The sequence below is a fragment of the Watersipora subatra genome, chromosome 3 (assembly GCF_963576615.1).
Source record: "Watersipora subatra chromosome 3, tzWatSuba1.1, whole genome shotgun sequence".
NCBI lineage: Eukaryota > Metazoa > Bryozoa > Gymnolaemata > Cheilostomatida > Watersiporidae > Watersipora > Watersipora subatra.
Window position 1 is genome coordinate 67549731 of NC_088710.1, and position 21759 is coordinate 67571489.

Genomic DNA, 21759 nt, shown 5'->3' on the forward strand with positions numbered 1-21759 from the left:
TTTGTGCGTAATGGTTACGCACAAAATATGGCCGTACAAAACTTATCCTGAACGGGTGAACGGCGGGTTTGCACATTACGAAAAGATAACTTTATTTTAAGTAGCTCATATATAGTGTTATTTTATTGTGTAACAAATATTGTTTAATAAATTTGATTTTGTGTACAATAAATATTTTCTAACAATAAATTATTGAAAATACCGTAGTACTATTTTAGTAGTACTTGTTTAGCGCGTGAATACACCTCGTGACCTGACGCTTTGCCACAAGTAAAAGCCATGTGATCATCTTTCCCGTGATGCTATAATTGCGCTGCACAACCGCCTTGGCAGTTAACGTATAGCTTGCCGACTGTTACGGTCTTCGTAGCTGAATTATTCGTTGAAAGTTTTTCTACCCACCAGCAAAGATGGTTGAGAAGGGAATGTCTTGTGTGAAGTACTTGCTTTTTGCATTTAATTTGTTGTTCTTCGTAAGTAGTATCAACGTACTTAAAATTTGTTATCTGTAACTTGTGGCCTTTCAGGCTTATTCTCTTTAAGCTTGGTGAGACGATGAGTGATATTTAGTTGAATCTGTTGAAGAATCGCATATCATGTTTATTGCAATAAATTCTTTTGCCCGATTTCGGGATTTACGGGTTCTTAAAACACCTAGACCTAGACCTAGACGTGTCTTGTATGTTAACTGATGCTTATGCAGACTGAACACTCATTTGTTGCTACTGTATGCCATTTCTGTGAATTTCTCATATGGACTCTGCTGTTAGGTGACATTATTGTTTCAGATATTCGGAGCTGTGCTTATAGGGGTTGGTGCCTACGTGCAGGTGAAGCTATCGGATTATCTACAGTTCTTCGAAGCGGGATCTGCTAACGCCACAGCATTATTACTAATTGTCGTAGGAGCCCTCACCCTTGTTATTGGTTTCTTCGGTTGTTGTGGCGCCATTAAAGAAAATAATTGTATGGTCATGACGGTAAGTTGCATGCAACAAGAGTAATAACTGAATCACTAAACACGGTTTAGATGCAGAGTGTTTAATTTTTGTGATGGGAGTCGGAGGGCTATGAGTCATGTTAGTAAGTCATGTAAGTTTGTTACTGTAACATCGATTTACAATAATTATCCAATAGAGGAGACGTACCAATATTTCTTACTATTTTTCTAAATATGAGGCCGTGAACATGGTTTGATATGCACTAAACACGAGGAAAAAAGTCTATATAGGTAATGCTACATATACCAAAAGTTGCTTTGGTATGGAAATACAAAATTGGGCAACGTCATCCATTGTACAGATCATTTGTCTTTTTTGTATGCTTGTAGTTGGGCCATTTTAAGAGTAAAGTTTGCTTTTATTTTGTGGCTTTGACCAGCTAGATCTTCTGGATGTTCTAATCTGACTGGTGGATATGGTTTTATCAGATTCTCATTTGATAGTTTTGTTTGTTCATAGCATCTTCCATTGTCTTTAAATTGGAAATGCAATATATTAATTCATTACTGGTTTAAACAGTTTGCAGTGCTGATAGCACTTATTCTCATTGCGGAGATTGGAGGAGGAATTGCTGCCTATGTGTTCAGGGCAGATGTAGAAGATTTACTCACTTCTGGCATGAATGATACGCTGCAAAAGTATGGCGAAGATGAAGGAATCACAAATCTTTGGAATGAGACGCAGTCCGGGGTATGCTGTTTGTGCCTGCTATGTCCAGTTAGTGTTTTCTTTTAATAGTCGTTTTCTTCCTCATGCAATGCATCTGTTTTTAGTTGCATTGCTGTGGTGTCAATGGCTACCAAGACTGGCTGAAACTGCTTGGAAAAGTACCTGTTTCCTGTTGCACAAATGGCACAAGCTGCTCAACTCCCAAGGACTACTACGGAGAGGTTAGTTTCCAATGCATAATGGGAGCTGTTGGCTACTTTTTCTGCCAATGAGTGAAGCTTTACCACCCTTATTTGTTTGTAGGGATGTTTTGATAAAATCAAAGAGGCAGTTATGTCGAACATCGCGATTGTCGGTGGAATTGCTATTGGCCTTGGTGTTGTCGAGGTGAGTGGTCCACTTATTGCTTTGTCTGTTTACTTCTAGACCTGGTAAAGTAGTCCGTCTGACTTGATCATTGCTATCAATGCCTTAGCAGCTCTCTGTTACTCACCCCTTTTCTATGTGTAGTATGGTAGTACCATTACTCACTCGCTACAATTCTAAACAGAATACCTCTCCAAACAAGTAGTAAATCCCTTGTCACTAACTACGTCTCTGTCTGTCCAATTACAGTTTCTAGGCATTGTTTTCGCATGCTGCCTTGGAAAAGCCATTAGGAGTGAAGATCGCTATGTGTAGGCTGAATAACACCGCACTTATAAATCATATCTACCTTACTACACACTTGAGGTAAAACACCCCTCGCTTTCTGTCTAACACCTATCTCCAATATTCACCTCCGTTACTAATAGTTACTTTAGCGATGATGCTGTTTAATCTTAAACCTCTGCTACTGGTCGGTTGTGCCATAGAGTTAAGTTGAGTCTTGTTGTTGCAGATACTCGGCATCGTGTTGGCATGCTGCCTATCCAGCGGAATAAAGAAAAGCGCCTATGTCACTGTTTAAAGATGACCGCTGTCACGTCCGTCGACTCATCTACATTTTTTACATTTATTAACTTCAATTTGTATTCAAATGTGGAATTATTTTCATAACATAACAAATATTTCTATAGTTTGTACATAATGTATTCTCATTGTTAAATTTGAATGTATTAATAAAAAGTGTATCAATTTCAAATTAAAGATTACATTTACGCACTATACTTGATTTCTTGCTATTTTTTATTGTCTGGCAAATGTTTGTACAAATGCGCTAAACAGTCATTTACTTCAACTTGGCTGACTTGCAGCGCAATTTCGTCTTTACACACGCTCTGCAGGATAGCCAGTATAGGCTGCACATCATAGTTTGCATCCTCATTGGTCAGTATACGCTTCTTAGCAATGTGAATGATTATCTTTAAGAAGTCTCCATAGTTGAATCCAAGATAAGCTCTTAGCAAAACCTACAAGCATGTAGCAGAGGATGAGGAATGCTAGGGCACAGTTTTCTCCTTGTAAAGGAAAGTTAAGCATAGATGTTCACAGCATATATACAGCCACAATGAATATTGCTAAAAAGCAGTATAAATACGCAAAAGTAAACTGTAAATCGATGTTCGATACCCTTCCAAGATCAACACTAACTTTCTATTTTACGAATGTACCAAACCCATGGTTAGAAAAGCAGACAGCGCTGTCGTTGCTGGACCTACCAAGGTTGATACTCGGGAAGAAACACTCACCTGGCTAGGCCCAGACTTGGATACTGTACCCCCAATCACCCGGTTGGTCAATTTGAAATACACCCCCTAAACACTGGGAGTTCCCTAAGGGTGCCCAGATTCCACGCCCCACTAAACATCCAATATGATTCAGAAGCTAAAAATAATTTGCTGCTGGTGAATTTAGCTTGTTTCTGACCTCAAAATCACCATGGAACAGTGTGAAGAAAGCTATGAGAAACATGGGCCCTTTCACTGGCTTGGCTGTGGAAAACCCCTAAAGTAGCAAATTCACTGACAGTGCCCCATAGTCTGAAAACCCCCCTAAACGTGATTTTGGGCCGAGCCTAATGGGCCTTTTGGGGGAGTATCAAACCTGGGCTTGACCTGCTCCAATAAGAATAAAGATTTGGCAGCGGGATGCCGGTGTGCCAGCTAACGTGGGAATGATGTGTGGGCGCAACAGATCCGTATAACGTTTTAATTCAGCATGATGACATTCTTGTTCATTCAACCGACAACAGGTTGCAAAAGATATCGAGGACGCTATTTTGTATACAAAGGGCACTGATGGGACAGTGAAAACTCATTCGTTTCAACATTTTCTCTTCATGACAAAGCCGTTATATGTTGGAAAAACTTTTCCAATATGAATATACTATTTCCTTTTTCTACTCCAAAACCTAAAGATAAATAGGATACTTAAGCAACTGCATTAAAATAAATACATTGTGTAACTATGTACAGCTACAAATTAAAAAAGTTATGTGTAACAATAAACAATAAAAATTTCATTGTTTCTTTATTTTTGAAACGCTAAAATAAAAGCGTATAATAGTCGATCTGCCGTTTAAAAAATAGCGAAAATGATAAAAATGTTCAGTGTAACTTATTCTAGCTTATACTAAATGCTATACTATAGCCTATACTATACTAGTAGTATAGTGAGAGCAGATCTACACATAATAGGTGGAGCTTAGGGAGCAGGAAGTGACATCACATCAGGATCTGTTTGATTGACAGTTGGGGGGCGGAGCTAGGCGGTGTTGAGTCATGGTGTGAGTCATGGCGATCTGTGTGATTCGTGGTGCGAGTAATGGTGTGAGTTGGTTGGTGACGTCGCGGTGGTGGTGTCGGTGGCCGAGTGGTGAGTCGGGCCGCGAGACGATTCGCGGTTGTATTTGGGATTATCGGATTTCGTTGGCGTCCGGTAGAGGTCGCTCTTCCGTGCCGTTTCGGGGATTGACGGAGAGCTCGGTGGCGACGGGTTGACGGACGGTGGCGGATGGATTTCGAGATCGTCGGAGCTTGTATGTATTTTCTTTTTTCCGATCCCGAATGAGAATGATGTGTCTGCGAACGAATATTCATTTTGATTGTAAACTTCATAAATTCTGAAATTATCCATCGCTGTTATGGTTCCACTACTTTTTTAAAGATAATGTATAAATTGATGAAGTATTATTAGTTAGTGTTGATTGTTACTGGAGCTTCTGAGGAGTCAACTTCCAATAGTATGAATATCGACATTATTTCTGAAAGAACTTCCCAATTGAATATGAAACAAAGAGAGTATAGAAGACCAACCAAGTCTAGATTGAACAGAACTACGTCATTACGAAGATCATCAAGAAAAAGTTCGGTAGTAAAGCGGTTATTCGAATCCAAGGAAAATTATATGGAAGGAGATGAGAAAATTACGTCACCTATTGTAACAGTTTTTAAAACCGAGGAAATGCAAGAACCATGGAAATGGATTGATCTAAAAGTTTTGGATATTCCAGCTTCGTTAGAAGTAATACAAGCAAATAAGTCTGAAGAAAATGACAATTGTGAGATTGCGTTGCAATTCTTCGTTGAACGTAAGGGAGAGCGTGTGGTATTATGTTCGATCATCGATCCTCAAAAGTATAACATTCCCTCATCATTTCAATGGTTGACACCAGCTCTCATGATATTGGATCGAAGTGAGATTTACATGAACTCTAAGTCTTCATCAGGATTAAAACTTTTCAGAATTGACGGAGCATGCAATCTGAAGGAATTCAGAGAGAAATTAAACAAAGATTATAAACTCTGTATATCAAGACAGTAATGAGTTAAGGAAATGATATTATGATTAAATTTTATATAGTTTATTTGATGATATATCATAGGGATTTAAACTTACTATCAATGGATATGTTATTGAATAAAAGTTTTGTATATAAAAATGCTAAAACATAATATAAAAAAGACTATTGAATTTCATTCAATCCCAATTTTCTTCTTCTTCTTTCATTGTCGAATGAGAATGAACTGTCTACAATCAAAACATACATTATTTTTAGTGAGATATAGTAAAAGTAAGACATACAATCAGATTAGATGTACATATACTTATTATCTGTACTTTAATAACACTCCTGATGATCTCTTACTACACTTTATAATAATTGTACATATACTTATTCTCTGTACTTTATTAACACTCCTGATGATCTCTGACAGCACTTTATAATAATTGTACATATACTTATTCTCTGTACTTTATTAACACTCTTGATGATCTTTTACAGCACTTTATAATAATTGTACATATACTTATTCTCTGTACTTTATTAATACTCCTGATGATCTCTTACAGCACTTTATAATAATTGTACACATACTTATTCTCAGTACTTTATTAACCTCCTGATGATCTTTTACAGCACTTTAGAATAATTGTACACATACTTATTCTCTGTACTTTATTAACACTCTTGATGATCTCTTACTACACTTTATAATAATTGTACACATACTTATTCTCTGTATTTTATTAACACTCTTGATGGACTTTTACTACACTTTATAATAATTGTACACATACTTATTCTCTGTACTTTTTTACCACACCTGATGATCTCTTACAGCACTTTATAATAATTGTACACATACTTATTCTCTGTACTTTATTAACACTCTTGATGATCTCTTACAGCACTTTATAATAATTGTACACATACTTATTCTCAGTACTTTATTAACACTCTTGATGATCTCTTACAGCACTTTATAATAATTGTACACATACTTATTCTCAGTACTTTATTAACACTCTTGATGATCTTTTACAGCACTTTATAATAATTGTACACATACTTATTCTCTGTATTTTATTAACACTCTTGATGGTCTTTTACTACACTTTATAATAATTGTACACATACTTATTCTCTGTACTTTTTTACCACACCTGATGATCTCTTACAGCACTTTAGAATAATTGTACACATACTTATTCTCTGTACTTTATTAACACTCTTGATGATCTCTTACTACACTTTATAATAATTGTACACATACTTATTCTCTGTATTTTATTAACACTCTTGATGGACTTTTACTACACTTTATAATAATTGTACACATACTTATTCTCTGTACTTTTTTACCACACCTGATGATCTCTTACAGCACTTTATAATAATTGTACATATACTTATTCTCAGTACTTTATTAACACTCTTGATGATCTCTTACAGCACTTTATAATAATTGTACATATACTTATTCTCAGTACTTTATTAACACTCTTGATGATCTCTTACAGCACTTTATAATAATTGTACACATACTTATTCTCAGTACTTTATTAACACTCCTAATGATCTCTTACAGTACTTTATAATAATTGTACATATACTTATTCTCTGTACTTTATTAACACTCTTGATGATCTCTTACAGCACTTTATAATAATTGTACATATACTTATTCTCTGTACTTTATTAACACTCTTGATGATCTCTTACTACACTTTATAATAATTGTACATATACTTATTCTCAGTACTTTATTAACACTCCTGATGATCTCTTACAGCACTTTATAATAATTGTACATATACTTATTCTCAGTACTTTATTAACACTCTTGATGATCTCTTACAGTACTTTATAATAATTGTACATATACTTATTCTCTGTACTTTATTAACACTCCTGATGATCTCTTACAGCACTTTATAATAATTGTACATATACTTATTCTCTGTACTTTATTAACACTCTTGATGATCTCTTAATACACTTTATAATAATTGTACATATACTTATTCTCTGTACTTTATTAACACTCTTGATGATCTCTTACTACACTTTATAATAATTGTACATATACTTATTCTCAGTACTTTATTAACACTCCTGATGATCTCTTACAGCACTTTATAATAATTGTACATATACTTATTCTCAGTACTTTATTAACACTCTTGATGATCTCTTACAGCACTTTATAATAATTGTACATATACTTAATATCTGTACTTTATTAACACTCTTGATGAACTCTTACAGCACTTTATAATAATTGTACATATACTTATTATCTGTACTTTGTTAACACACCTGATGATCTCTTACAACACTTTATAATAATTGTACATATACTTATTCTCTGTACTTTATTAACACTCTTGATGAACTCTTACAGAACTTTATAATAATTGTACATATACTTATTATCTGCACTTTAATAACACTCCTGATGATCTCTTACAGCACTTTATAATAATTGTACATATACTTATTCTCTGTACTTTATTAACACTCCTGATGATCTTTTACAGCACTTTAGAATAATTGTACACATACTTATTCTCTGTACTTTATTAACACTCTTGATGATCTCTTACTACACTTTATAATAATTGTACACATACTTATTCTCTGTATTTTATTAACACTCTTGATGGTCTTTTACTACACTTTATAATAATTGTACACATACTTATTCTCTGTACAAATGTATATATAATAATAAAATGTGAGTGAGATAAAAGCTACTGAAGATACAATAAACAAAGCTAGGATTGTGCTAGTCCATGTTGATATACAAGTGAGCAGTGATTATAAATGTATATATAATATTAAAATGTGAGTAAGATAAAAACTACTAAAGATACAATAAGCAAAACTAGGATTGTGCTAGGCCATGTTGATATACAAGTGAGCAATGATTATAAATGTATATATAATAATAAAATGTGAGTAAGATAAAAGCTAGGGTTGTGCTAGTCCATGTTAATGTACAAGTGAGCAGTGATTATAAATGTATATATAATAATAAAATGTGAGTAAGATAAAAGCTACTCAAGATAGAATAACCAAAGCTAGGATTGTGCTAGTCCGTGTTAATATACAAGTGAGCAGTGATTATAAATGTATATATAATAATAAAATGTGAGTAAGATAAAAGTTACTGAAGATACAATAAACAGAGCTAGGATTGTGCTAGTCTATGTTAATATACAAGTGAGCAGCGAATATAAATGAATATATAATAATAAAACGTGAGTAAGATAAAAGATACTGAAGATACAATAAACAAAGCTAGGATTGTGCTAGACCCTGTTGATGTACAAGTGAGCAATGATTATAAATGTATATATAATAAAATGTGAGTAAGATAAAAGCTACTGAAGATACAATAAACAAAGTTAGGATTGTGCTAGGCCATGTTAATATACGAGTGAGCAGTGATTATAAATGTATATATAATAATAAAATGTGAGTAAGATAAAATCTACTAAAGATACAATAAGCAAAACTAGGATTGTGCTAGGCCATGCTGATATACAAGTGAGCAATGATTATAAATGTATATATAATAATAAAATGTGAGTAAGATAAAAGCTACTGAAGATACAATCAAAGCTAGGATTGTACTAGTCCATGATGATATACAAGGGAGCAGTGATTATAAATATATATAATAATAAAATGTGAGTAAGATAAAAGCTACTGAAGATACAATAAACAAAAACTAGGATTGTACTAGTCTATGTTGGTGTACAAGTGAGCAATGATTATAAATGTATATATAATAATAAAATGTGAGTAAGATAAAAGCTACTGAAGATACAATAAACAAAGCTAGGACTGTGCTAGTCCATGTTAATATACAAGTGAGCAGTGATTATAAATATATATAATAATAAAATGTATTATTATATATACTCACATTACTTACTCTCATTTTATTATTATATATATATTTATAATCACTGCTCACTTGTATATTAACATGGACTAGCACAGTCCTAGCTTTGTTTATTGTATCTTCAGTAGCTTTTATCTTACTCTCATTTTATTATTATATATACATTTATAATCATTGCCCACTTGTACATCAACATAGACTAGTACAATCCTGCTTTGATTATTGTATCTTCAGTAGCTTTTATCTTACTCACGATTTATTATATATATATATATATTTATAATCACTGCTCCCTTGTATATCAACATGGACTAGCACAATCCTAGCTTTGTTTATTGTATCTTCAGTAGCTTTTATCTTACTCACATTTTATTATTATATATACATTTATAATCACTGCTCACTTGTATATTAACTCTTTCGCTACCACGTTAATTGTTGACCAAACGATTATTCTGCCCAAGTTAATTCAAACGGATTTTCTAAAAAATCCGATATACCGTTAGTATTTAAGCAATATCTCAAAAAATGAAAACATATATCGTTTTACTTTTAAATGTATCTTATTCAGAACAAAATTCTCCACAAGATAGGTGTAAAATTGTTTAGCAACTCTTACTCTCACAAAATTCCTGACGCTTTTCTTTGCGTTGAACAAACTCGGTGTGTTTCTTATTGTCATGACGATAACGGTCTGGTTTTACCGTTTTTGAAAAAATAATTAGAAATGGAATTGTTGAACCAAAAATTTAGTTGCACATCATTGGCAACAAGGTTGTTTCATTGGAAACAATTCTTTCAACAACATGTGGAGATTACTGTCTTCTCTTTGCAATATTTTGGAGCAGAGGATGTTCAATAGAAGATTTTCTAACAGTTATGCTAAAAATTTCTGAAACAGATACACGAGATCATGTAGTTCAAAAAACTATACTAGATAGATATGATTGGAATGAAAAAAAATTAGTAAAAGTCTTAATAACGAAGAAAATGAAGGTGTTGACAATGTACATATTCAAGGAACTTCCCAAATTGTTAAATTACTAGAAGATCTGACATAAATTTTTTTTTCTATATTTTACAATTGAATATACATATATACTTTATATCGAAATAAAGTTGGTAACAAATACAACCGAATATTATTTACTTTTTGATATAAGTTTTATATATTGATATACTCACACTGAGTTGGAGCTATCCTCAAAATAATCCACATATTAATCCATGTATGCCCCTTTACTAGTTCATCATCTTCATCTATTTACTGGTCGAGAAACTGTTATGGAATGGTTAAGCCAAACCAAACAGGAGAATTCCATAGGTAAACCTAGGAAAACAATCAGGTCGAATGCCAAGGCGCTTGTCCACACAACAGCCCCTGAAAACAGCGACACTCAACGAACTTAATCGCGAGTAGCCGGCTAACAGAATTCTAGCTGAAGCATACAAGCCTTATGGTATCAACACTCGATCGACCCAAATTCTCAAATATAAGTAGGTATCAAGAGATGGTTAATGAGGCAGAATATTCCATCAGATTATGCAACGCTTATATAGTGAATTGAAGAATGATGGGTGTGTCCAAAGGAATTAATGAAGCGAAAATAGTAAACAGATTTTCGCGAAATTGAATTTCGCGAAAGTGAATTTCGCGAAATTGAATTTCGCGAAATTACACATTATATATATTATATAGTCAACTTTCGCGAAAGTGAATTTCGCGAAAGTGAATTTCGCGAAATTGGATTTCGCGAAATTGGATTTCGCGAAATTACACATATATATTATATAGTCAACTTTCGCGAAATTGAATTTCGCGAAAGTGAATTTCGCGAAATTGGATTTCGCGAAATTGGATTTCGCGAAATTACACATATATATTATATAGTCAACTTTCGCGAAAGTGAATTTCGCGAAATTGGATTTCGCGAAATTGGATTTCGCGAAATTGGATTTCGCGAAATTACACATATATATTATATAGTCAACTTTCGCGAAATTGAATTTCGCGAAAGTGAATTTCGCGAAAACTGTTTATATATATCATTAGATCACAAAATTATTGAACCGCGACAACACTTCTACTTGTTATAAATCCTTCGAGCGAATATGCCTTTTCAATTCAGTTCATAACTTCACAATGAGTACCAGAGACAACAGAAAAAGGAAATTTCAAGAACGATTACAATGTGTAGATAAATGTGTGAAGCGATGGGGTTACTGCTCTCATGGAATGGAAATAAGCGATCGGAAGCGAAAAGCTTGTCGATTTCTCTTACGTGAAAAGTTCTATCAAGATCTCAACGAAAGATTACGGTTTACAGTAAGTACTACAAATTCAATCTAGATGTTATGTAGGAATGATACAATGAATCTTCTCTTCTGAGTAGTAACTATGTGTTCTAGGCTGATTGTATTCATTGCAATTGCAAACTCCAATATCTTAGCAAAGTGTATGTTATATCCCTACTCAGATTAAAACAGATTATTTTAACTGAATATCCTCCTCTGTCTGTGTGTCCTAGTCTGACTATGTGATGTAACATATTTGTTTTTCTTATTGTCTGTATGTCCTACTCTAGCTGATTGCATATCCTATTCTGTCTGCATTACATCTTGCATATCATTCTATGATTCGATGACTAATGCAATTGAAATTTACAATTTAAGTTGGAGTCCATTGTGAATGTAGAGTCTACTATCTCAGCAAGGATATAGTAAACCATCCTGACTGTAATCATTGCAATTGCAGGCTCCCGTATCTCAACAGGAAGATTCCATTCAGAAAAAGGATGGATCTTCTTCTTCTTCAGTAAGTATTACATTATATTTGATTTTTAGTTTGAATGAATGATCTAATCTGATTGTATGTCTTACTTTTACTATATCTCACTAAAAATAATGTACGGTATGTTTTGATTGTAGACAGTTCATTCTCATTCGACAATGAAAGAAGAAGAAGAAAATTGGGATTGAATGAAATTCAATAGTCTTTTTTATATTATGTTTTAGCATTTTTATATACAAAACTTTTATTCAATAACATATCCATTGATAGTAAGTTTAAATCCCTATGATATATCATCAAATAAACTATATAAAATTTAATCATAATATCATTTCCTTAACTCATTACTGTCTTGATATACAGAGTTTATAATCTTTGTTTTAATTTCTCTCTGAATTCCTTCAGATTGCATGCTCCGTCAATTCTGAAAAGTTTTAATCCTGATGAAGACTTAGAGGCGATAGATAATTTCAGAATTTATGAAGTTTACAATCAAAATGAATATTCGTTCGCAGACACATCATTCTCATTCGGGATCGGAAAAAAGAAAATACATACAAGCTCCGACGATCTCGAAATCCATCCGCCACCGTCCGTCAACCCGTCGCCACCGAGCTCTCCGTCAATCCCCGAAACGGCACGGAAGAGCGACCTCTACCGGACGCCAACGAAATCCGATAATCCCAAATACAACCGCGAATCGTCTCGCGGCCCGACTCACCACTCGGCCACCGACACCACCACCGCGACGTCACCAACCAACTCACACCATTACTCGCACCACGAATCACACAGATCGCCATGACTCACACCATGACTCAACACCGCCTAGCTCCGCCCCCCAACTGTCAATCAAACAGATCCTGATGTGATGTCACTTCCTGCTCCCTAAGCTCCGCCTATTATGTGTAGATCTGCTCTCACTATACTACTTATACTTATTCTTATATTAAATGAAACTTCAGCTTAAATATTTTATGGGTTTTACATTTTTCATGCTATATTTGTAATTTTTGCCTCTTTATTTTACTTAAAAAACTAGAATGTTGTGACAATCTTTGAAAGTCGTGTTGGGAATTATTTTGGATTTAAAACCGTATATTTCCGCAAATTATTTACACAAAAATGCACTTCAAACACCCAGATCTTTGACGCAACACACTGACAAAAAGTATTCTCCAATACGTTAACTTGATACCCCAGATCTCTATTGACTAATGGAAATGCTAGGAAATAGAAGCAATAAGGACACCTGGCAATGCCCATGCCAGTCATGCATGTCCCTGCAATCATCGATTTGCCTCTGCACACATGAAAGTGTTTCCTGAAGATATTGCCAGCATTTGGGGACATTGTTCCTGTTAAACCAGTTGTGGTTGACTGATAAAGTCACCTCCTACAATGAGAAAAGCAGCAGCGAATCGAGAGTTATATGCTGCCAGCTATAGCGAGTAGCTGTCACCTACACAGCAGTGAATAGAGTGATATATGCTGCCAGCTATAGCGAGTAGCTGTCACCTACGCAGCAGCGAATAGAGTGATATATGCTGCCAGCTATAGCGAGTAGCTGTCACCTACGCAGCAGAAAATAGAGTGATATATGCTGCCAGCTATAGCGAGTAGCTGTCACCTACGCAGCAGCGAATAGAGTGATATATGCTGCCAGCTATAGCGAGTAGCTGTCACTTACGCAGCAGCGAATAGAGTGATATATGCTGCCAGCTATAGCGAGTAGCTGTCACTTACGCAGCAGTGAATAGAGTGATATATGCTGCCAGCTATAGCAAGTAGCTGTCACCTACGCAGCAGCGAATAGAGTGATATATGCTGCCAGCTATAGTGAGTAGCTGTCACCTAATTGATATAGACTGAATGATTCTATTCATGGAATAGTATAAAAGGCAACAGTATCACGAATACTCTGACGCCAAAATCCTGTTTCACACTTAGTACTGGCAGGATTTGAGAATACATATTGATGTGGCAAAAATATTCAACGCGGATGTTGGACTTGATGTTGGACTTGTTGTCTTTAAATTTCATATTAGCTGAGATAATATTAACCTAAAGATTGTTTATTGAACGTGTTGTTTCAGAATTAATCCCGTATGCTGCTGTACGCGAATATGTGAACCTAACTCCTGACGTCATAGACAGCGGCGCAATATGAATGGTGGAAGGTGTGAAGATGATTGAGTATGAGATGAGAGCAGCGATTATAAATCTTTTACTTTCACCATTGGCATTTCTTCGTCTAGCTACAGCTCATCAACCGAAGTGAGCATCTAGTTTATTTGAGCAAACAGTAAAACATGGGAATATGCAAAGAAAATGCAAATAATGTATGTCAGAATTGCAAGGGACTGAATGACCTACATTTGAGATTACAACTCCTGTAAAGGATGGCCTGTAAACCTACCAAGTTGTGTACTTGATGATGCCAGCCACTAGGAATAAATATTGCTTCTCCAGCCTCCTGCACCACCTCCATCCTCTGCTTATATAAATGGTGAGCGACTGAAGCATATTGTTCTGTTGAAACATCGAATGGTAAGTTTCCAAGCTTGTCTTTGAGCTTATCTTCTCCCCCTTTATAAACAACGAAACCCCGTAAGAATCTCGTAATGCATAAAATTCCAAAAGTTCTGATCTGTGACTGTATTTATATGACTATTACACGGATAAACTAGAGTACTTCGCGTAGCATCCGTTTATGAAAAATTTTTGGTGGAGTGTTCCTTGAGTCAGCGACCAGCTAAATCGTTACCACACGTGTCAGTAGTATGTAGAGAGCAGATCTACACAAAAAAGTGACGGATCCAGCGGGGGGATAGAAAAAGGGGGTTGCGAATTAAATTGGCTAGGGGTGTAGATTGAATTGCGTGGAGTTGAATGAGATGTTGGGGTTTGGGGGGAAATTGTGGTGTAGAGTAGGGGGTTGAATTCGAGGGGGTATGGATCCGCTCCCGGCGTAATCGGCGGATTATCTGTGGATGAGTCATCCGATTAGTGGGGGATGAGTCATCCGATTAAACGTGGATTATCGCGGGATTAGTCGGGGGAATCGTTGCGGATTAGTCGGCCGAATCGTCGCGGATTATCGGTGGATTAGTGGGGGGTGAATATCTGGGACATCGAGGGCTGGTTGGTTTTCCGGAGTGGATCTCGCGGATTATCGAGGAGAGCGAGAGATTACCGGATGAGTGAGGGGGTTAATATCTGGGACACCGAGGGGTTGATTTTCCGGAGATTGTTATATATTTGAAACATTGAATATATATGAGAGAGTGTTTATGTACAAAGTTATTTTTTGAAGATTTGATGATTTTGTAATGTTGAAGCTCTTGAATGGTTAAGAATTTTAAGGAATTTATTTTCGGTTTTTTTTTGTATTTTTTTGTATGTAAGATTGAAATTTGTTGGAGAAATTAATATGTTGAATGAAAGATCAGTTTTATTACAAAATTATTCACTTTAAAAGATATATTTATATGTATTATTCATTATTTCCATCATCATTTTGTTTCAATAAAAATAAAATAGTTTATGTTTAACTTGAAATATATGAAAATGTTCAAGTAGATAGGACACAATAAAGATAATATAGTATAAATGAAACATTGAATATATATATGAGAAAATGTTCATGTACAATCTTTATAACGAAGTTTGTATCGAGTTGTTTATCATTCACTCATCGTCATCGGAAATATCTATGATAGCAGATTCCTTTTTGCATTGTGAACTCTCGTAAAAACTGCTTGCTTCTTCATATCCCATGACTACTACATCGTAGTATTCGCGAGTATTGTGAGATGTTACTAGTCCCTTGTATATAATGATACCCGGATAATTTTCTTTCAACGAAAGGGCATATCTCAAAGGCATCGTTAAAGTTCCTTGAACTTCCTCTCCATCAACTTTGGTTGAAAATGCTACAGTTGGTACCACATTCACCTTGCCTTCAGCATCTTTGTATTCACTTGTTCCAACATTGTGATAGTAGAAAATAGATGGTGCTTTGAACTCCTTGAGATGACGACTCTCGAAAAGTTGTATAAGTTTTTCAAGTCTCTTCGTTCTCAGATTGGCTAGAGTGCGTTTCATTTCCAAGGGAGTTGAGGTTCCTTCTGTTACTCGTCTTAAGTCATGGTAACTTCCCTGTCCATTACTCTTAGGTTTTAATCCAAGATATACCATAATACTTGGATAAGACAGCGATTCATCTAAAAATCGTTTTGGAGCAAATACAGCAGTAGATTTACTAATCCCATTTTCCACATAGTTGAAGTGAATGATACAGCACGCTCCATGGATCGAATGAGCTTCTTCCGTTTTTGTCACCTCCATAATCAATCCTACTGAAAGGTCTGTCATTTTCTGCAGTGATTTTGCTTCCATTAAAGTATCCTTACTTAATGTTCTTAACTTGTCTGCCATATCTTTTGCCCTTTGCTCCAAATTCGTTACGATTTGGTCGGATGTCTTCTTCTTCGTTGGAGGAGTCCTGTTAGAAAGAGTTACAGGTGAAATTTTCTTTTTCGACATCTTCACTGAACTATTCGATCCAGGTTTTATCACTCCAGATTGAGTATTATCCTCCATAGTTGTGTAGTGTGATAATTCTCTGAGATTGAATGAAGAATTGATATCGTTTTAGTAAAATTCTGCTGGTTATATACAATTCTCCTCATCAAATGATTAATGAGTTTTGATAAATTTAGCTGCATCATCCATAATATCAGAAGACTTTTCGCGAAATTGAAAAACGCGAAATTCAATTTCGCGAAAGTTGACTATATAATATATATAATGTGTAATTTCGCGAAATCCAATTTCGCGAAATTCACTTACGCGAAATTCAATTTCGCGAAAGTTGACTATATAATATATATAATGTGTAATTTCGCGAAATTCAATTTCGCGAAAGTTGACTATATAATATATATGTGTAATTTCGCGAAATTGGATTTCGCGAAATTCACTTTCGCGAAAGTTGACTATATAATATATATAATGTGTAATTTCGCGAAATCCAATTTCGCGAAATTCACTTTCGCGAAACTCAATTTCGCGAAAGTTGACTATATAATATATATAATGTATAATTTCGCGAAATCCAATTTCGCGAAATTCACTTTCGCGAAATTCAATTTCGCGAAAGTTGACTATATAATATATAATGTGTAATTTCGCGAAATCCAATTTCGTGAAATTCAATTTCGCGAAAGTTGATTATATAATATATATAATGTGTAATTTCGCGAAATCCAATTTCGCGAAATTCACTTTTCGCGAAACTCAATTTCGCGAAAGTAGACTATATAATATATAATTTCGTGAAATCCAATTTCGCGAAATTCACTTTTCGCGAAATTCAATTTCGCGAAAGTTGACTATATAATATATATATGTCATGCAAGTGCCAAGTATTATTGGTACTTTGCCAACAAACATTATGCTTATTAGCTAAAGCTTTATACAAGCTAATATATTATAGTACTGTCTCATTATAGCTATTAATAATGCTTGTAGCTTTTTACAAAGCTTTTCTATGACCAAACATATAAATACTTGGGTTTTCTGTTATCAAATCAGTTGTCTCTGGAGAGTGCAATAAACCACATTTCTCTAATTTAATACTCTATTTGATTGCTTCTGTGCAGAAACATAACAGAAGCTAATTGGCGACAAGGATTTCTCTTTTGAACAGTTACAAAGAGTTTTGTTCAGATTTTATCATTGATAAAATCGATACAAAGAGTTCTAGTTTATTACAAGAGTAACTGTTCAAAATTGCACCACTACAATGGCAGAAGTAGCAGACCTGATCAAGCTAATGCAGAAGCAGCAGGAGGACCAGAGACAGCAGCAAGAGGAATACAGACGTCAGCAAGAAGAGCATAGACAACAGCAGCATGAGGAGTTCAAGCAGCAACAAGAGGAATACAGACGTCAGCAAGATGAAAGAATGGAGGAGAATAAGAAACTGATGGAGCTACTACTACAAAACCTACAACGGAAACAAGAAACAGCTGCAACCGCTGTTCCAGCCTTCCCAGGTTTTGACCCAACAGCAGAGCTACTAACAGATTACATAGACAGATTCAACACCTTCATTGCAGCAAATTCTATTCATCAAGACAAGATTGCTGGCACTTTTCTCACCAACCAACAGCCTACACTCTACAAGCAGCTTAGTAATATGGCAGCTCAGCTTTCAACACCCAAGCAGATCAACGACCTCAACATGGATGAAATACTGGAATTTCTCAAAGACCAGTATGACCCTAAGCGCTTCATTGTTAGAGAGCGTTACAAGTATTGGAGTGACATGCAGAGGAAACCTGGAGAAACTATTCAAGAGTTAGCTGCCAGAATTCGTCAAGATGCAACTACATGTGCCTTCATAGACATTACAGATCCATTAGATGAGGCTCTCAGAACAAGATTTATCTGCTCTGTAAACAATGAAGCAGTTCTCAAATCTCTCTTCAAGGTCAAGGACAATGAACTCAACTTCAACAAAGCTATACAGGTAGCACAGGAAACAGAAGAAGCAGCTAAAGTTGCCAAAGAGACAGTTTATGGAAACTCGTCTAAAGTCAACAAGGTTGCTCAACAGAAATCAAGATACAAACCACTCCAGAAAAACAACTCTACACCTGACAAGCAGAAGGAAGGAAAGCTATGCTACAGATGTGACCGAACTAACCATACAGCGGATGACTGCAGATTCAAAGCAGCCACCTGCAACTTTTGTTCTAAACAAGGTCACATAGAAAGAGCATGCAAGAAAAAGAAATCATCTGCAGCAGGAAAACCAGTAAAGATGATAGAATGCACATCAACCAAGATGGTGAAACTTGCTGAAAACATCAAACTGGAGGGAGACAACTTCACACTTGAACTGGACACTGGAGCTTGTGACAACTTCATCTGTAAATCAATATGGGAGAAGCTAGGAAAGCCAAACCTAAAACCTACTACAGTTAACTACAAATCAGCCTCAGGACATCTCATAGAGACGCTTGGCAGATGTGAGCTAACTGCCCAATTGGATGCACAGAAAGAAGTCAGACTACCATTTGTGATTAGTGCTGTACAAGATCTCAACCTACTAGGAAGAACTGCTATACAGCAACTAGGCATCTCTATTGATGACAAGCTACAACAGAACCTTGTATCAACAATCACAGAGAACCAGCCAGATGGGAGGTTACAAATCAAGTGTAAGGAGATGTGCAAAGAATTTCCAGAAATATTCAAAGACGAGCTAGGATGTCTCAAGAACTTTGAACTAGAGATAAACTTCAAACCTTCAACAAAGCCAGTCTTCTGCCGACCCAGACCAGTTCCTATTGCCTTGACAGAAGAGCTCAACCAAGCATACGAAGCAGGTGTAGCTAAAGGCATATGGGAACCAACTCAATTCAACCAGTATGGAACACCAGTTGTACCTGTACGCAAATCTACAACAGGTCAAGCTGCAGGGAAGATCAGAGTATGTGGAGACTACTCCAAGACTATCAATAATCAGCTAGAAACACATAGGAAACCTATCCCACTACCAGAAGATCTAATCAGAAAACTAGGTGGAGGCTATTGCTACACAAAGATTGATTTAGCAGATGCCTACAATCAAATATTGTTGGCACCAGAAAGTCAACGACGACTAGCACTATCAACACACCGAGGAGTACTACTACAGAAGAGGTTGCCCTTTGGCATAAGCTCAGCACCAGGGTATTTTCAAGAAATCATGGAGCAACTGACACAAGACCTCCCAGGAGTAGCAGTATACCTAGATGATATACTAGTGAGTGGAGCCAATGCAGAGAGCCATCTACAAAACTTACGTCGACTTCTTCAAAGATTAGAAGAAAGAGGGCTCAGATGTAGAAAAGACAAGTGCTGTTTTGCTCAACCGACAGTAGAGTATCTGGGACACAAACTCACTTCAAAGGGAATCACTAAAGGAAAGAAGGCAGATGCAGTACAACAGATGCCAGTCCCAACAGACTTAACTCAGCTAAGATCTTTCTTAGGAGCTACACAATTCTACAGCAAGTTCATACCCAATCTGTCACAACTCACAGGACCATTGCATAAACTGACACGCAAAGGAGAGACCTGGAAGTGGGGCACTGAACAAGAAAAGAGCTTCAACAAACTGAAAGATATGCTATCAACTGATAGTGTCTTAGCACACTTCAACGCAGATCTTGACATTGGAATCTCATGTGATGCTTCAGAAACTGGACTGGGAGCTGTACTATTTCATCGTTATCCTGATGGAAGTGAGAGACCAATAGCCAATGTTTCAAAAACACTGACCAGCACACAGAGGAAATATGGACAAATACAAAAAGAAGCTCTCTCAATCATATTTGCTCTAAAGAAGTATCACCAGTACCTGTATGGTCGACGGTTTATCTTGGTAACTGACCACAGACCTCTTCTCACACTTCTAGGACCTACCAAAGGAGTTCCAGCTCTAGCAGCCAACAGACTAGCAAGATGGGCACTGGTACTAAATCAGTATGACTACACCATAGAATACAGATCTACCCAGCATCATCAAAATGCAGATGTCCTCTCAAGACTGCCAGTTGGACCTGATAAAGAGTTTGATGCAAGAGAAGATGAGGATGATGTTGATACAGTATGCACTATTCACACTATTGGACAACAGCTCAACTCTACAGACTACAATGTTCTAGCAAAGGAGACAAAGAAAGACCCAACACTAGCCACAGTAATGCGCTACACAGCAGAAGGATGGCCTGGTAACAAAGAGATGAAGGAGACTCAGCTGTCACTCTTCCACAAGATCTCAGATTCACTTTCTATCACTGAAGGTTGTCTTCTATATGGCAACAGAGTAGTCATTCCTGTCAAGTTACAACAGGAAGTATTAAAGATCCTTCACCTTGGACACTTTGGAATGGAAAGAATGAAGAAGCTAGCTCGAACTGCTGTCTATTGGCCTCGCATTGACTCTGATATAGAGGAGACAAGCCGACAGTGCACTGCCTGTGCGGAACACCAGAAGCTTCCACAGAAGTATCCTATACATCCCTGGATGCTACCTGAGAAGCCATGGAGTCGTCTTCACTTAGATCATGCAGTAAACTTCATGGGCAGCCAATGGCTAGTGATGATAGATGCCTACTCAAAGTATCCATGCATACACAGGACTTCATCTACTTCTACCAGAGCTACCACAGACATCTTAGAGGAGATATTCGCACACTTTGGATACCCTCACGCCATAGTCACTGACAATGCTACCAGCTTCACCTCAGGAGAGTTTCAGCAGTGGTGTCAAGAGAGAAGCATTGTTCACCTCACTGGAGCACCCTACCATCCAGCTACAAATGGCGCAGCTGAAAGACTAGTACAATCCTTCAAACAAGCCATGAAGAAATCGTCACTCCCACCTAAATCTGCACTACAACAGTTCCTGATGCACTATAGAAGGACACCACTTCCTACAGGATACTCTCCCAGTCAGCTGCTGAATGGAAGACAGATGAGATGCAAGATTGACACCCTATTGCCATCACCCGCACACATAGCACAGTTTCATCAATCCAGAGAAGTCAACCGATCTGCAGAAAAGACAGTTAGCAAGATACACAGCTACAATCTTGGAGCACCATGCTATGCCTTGTAT

General features: G+C 36.3%; 2 protein-coding genes across 3 annotated transcripts in view; one reads left to right on the forward strand and one right to left on the reverse strand.

The window, feature by feature from the left end:
* Positions 1-298: 298 nt before the first annotated feature.
* LOC137392083 (CD63 antigen-like) lies at positions 299-2803 on the forward strand. Of its 2 annotated transcripts, XM_068078706.1 has the most exons (7): positions 302-473; positions 789-980; positions 1521-1691; positions 1775-1891; positions 1974-2057; positions 2286-2402; positions 2551-2803. In XM_068078706.1, exons 1-6 carry the CDS (start codon positions 411-413, stop codon positions 2349-2351), a joined length of 693 nt encoding a protein of 230 aa, XP_067934807.1. In that variant the 5' UTR covers positions 302-410; the 3' UTR covers positions 2352-2402; positions 2551-2803. The 2 variants fall into 2 exon arrangements, with proteins under 2 accessions (XP_067934806.1, XP_067934807.1); XM_068078705.1 differs by lacking the exon at positions 2286-2402 and having other exon boundaries at positions 299-473.
* LOC137392082 (2-oxoglutarate and iron-dependent oxygenase JMJD4-like) overlaps positions 2646-21759 on the reverse strand; it is a 43844-nt gene continuing 24730 nt past the window's right edge. The window contains exons 7-9 of the mRNA XM_068078704.1: positions 14500-14669; positions 13333-13476; positions 2646-3061 (exon numbers count right to left, since the gene is read on the reverse strand). Coding sequence (XP_067934805.1) covers positions 2831-3061; positions 13333-13476; positions 14500-14669 — 545 coding nt within the window. The 3' untranslated portion in view covers positions 2646-2830. The remainder of the gene's footprint in view (positions 3062-13332; positions 13477-14499; positions 14670-21759) is intronic.

What these genes read in the sequence shown, in the direction of transcription:
- LOC137392083 (XM_068078705.1), top strand. Translation starts at nt 411, where the DNA reads ATGGTTGAGAAGGGAATGTCTTGTGTGAAGTACTTGCTTTTTGCATTT. An exon ending in CATTTAATTTGTTGTTCTTC is followed by an intron (nt 474 to 788) that starts GTAAGTAGTATC and finishes TTATTGTTTCAG; the next exon opens with ATATTCGGAGCTGTGCTTAT. An exon ending in CCAAGGACTACTACGGAGAG is followed by an intron (nt 1,892 to 1,973) that starts GTTAGTTTCCAA and finishes ATTTGTTTGTAG; the next exon opens with GGATGTTTTGATAAAATCAA.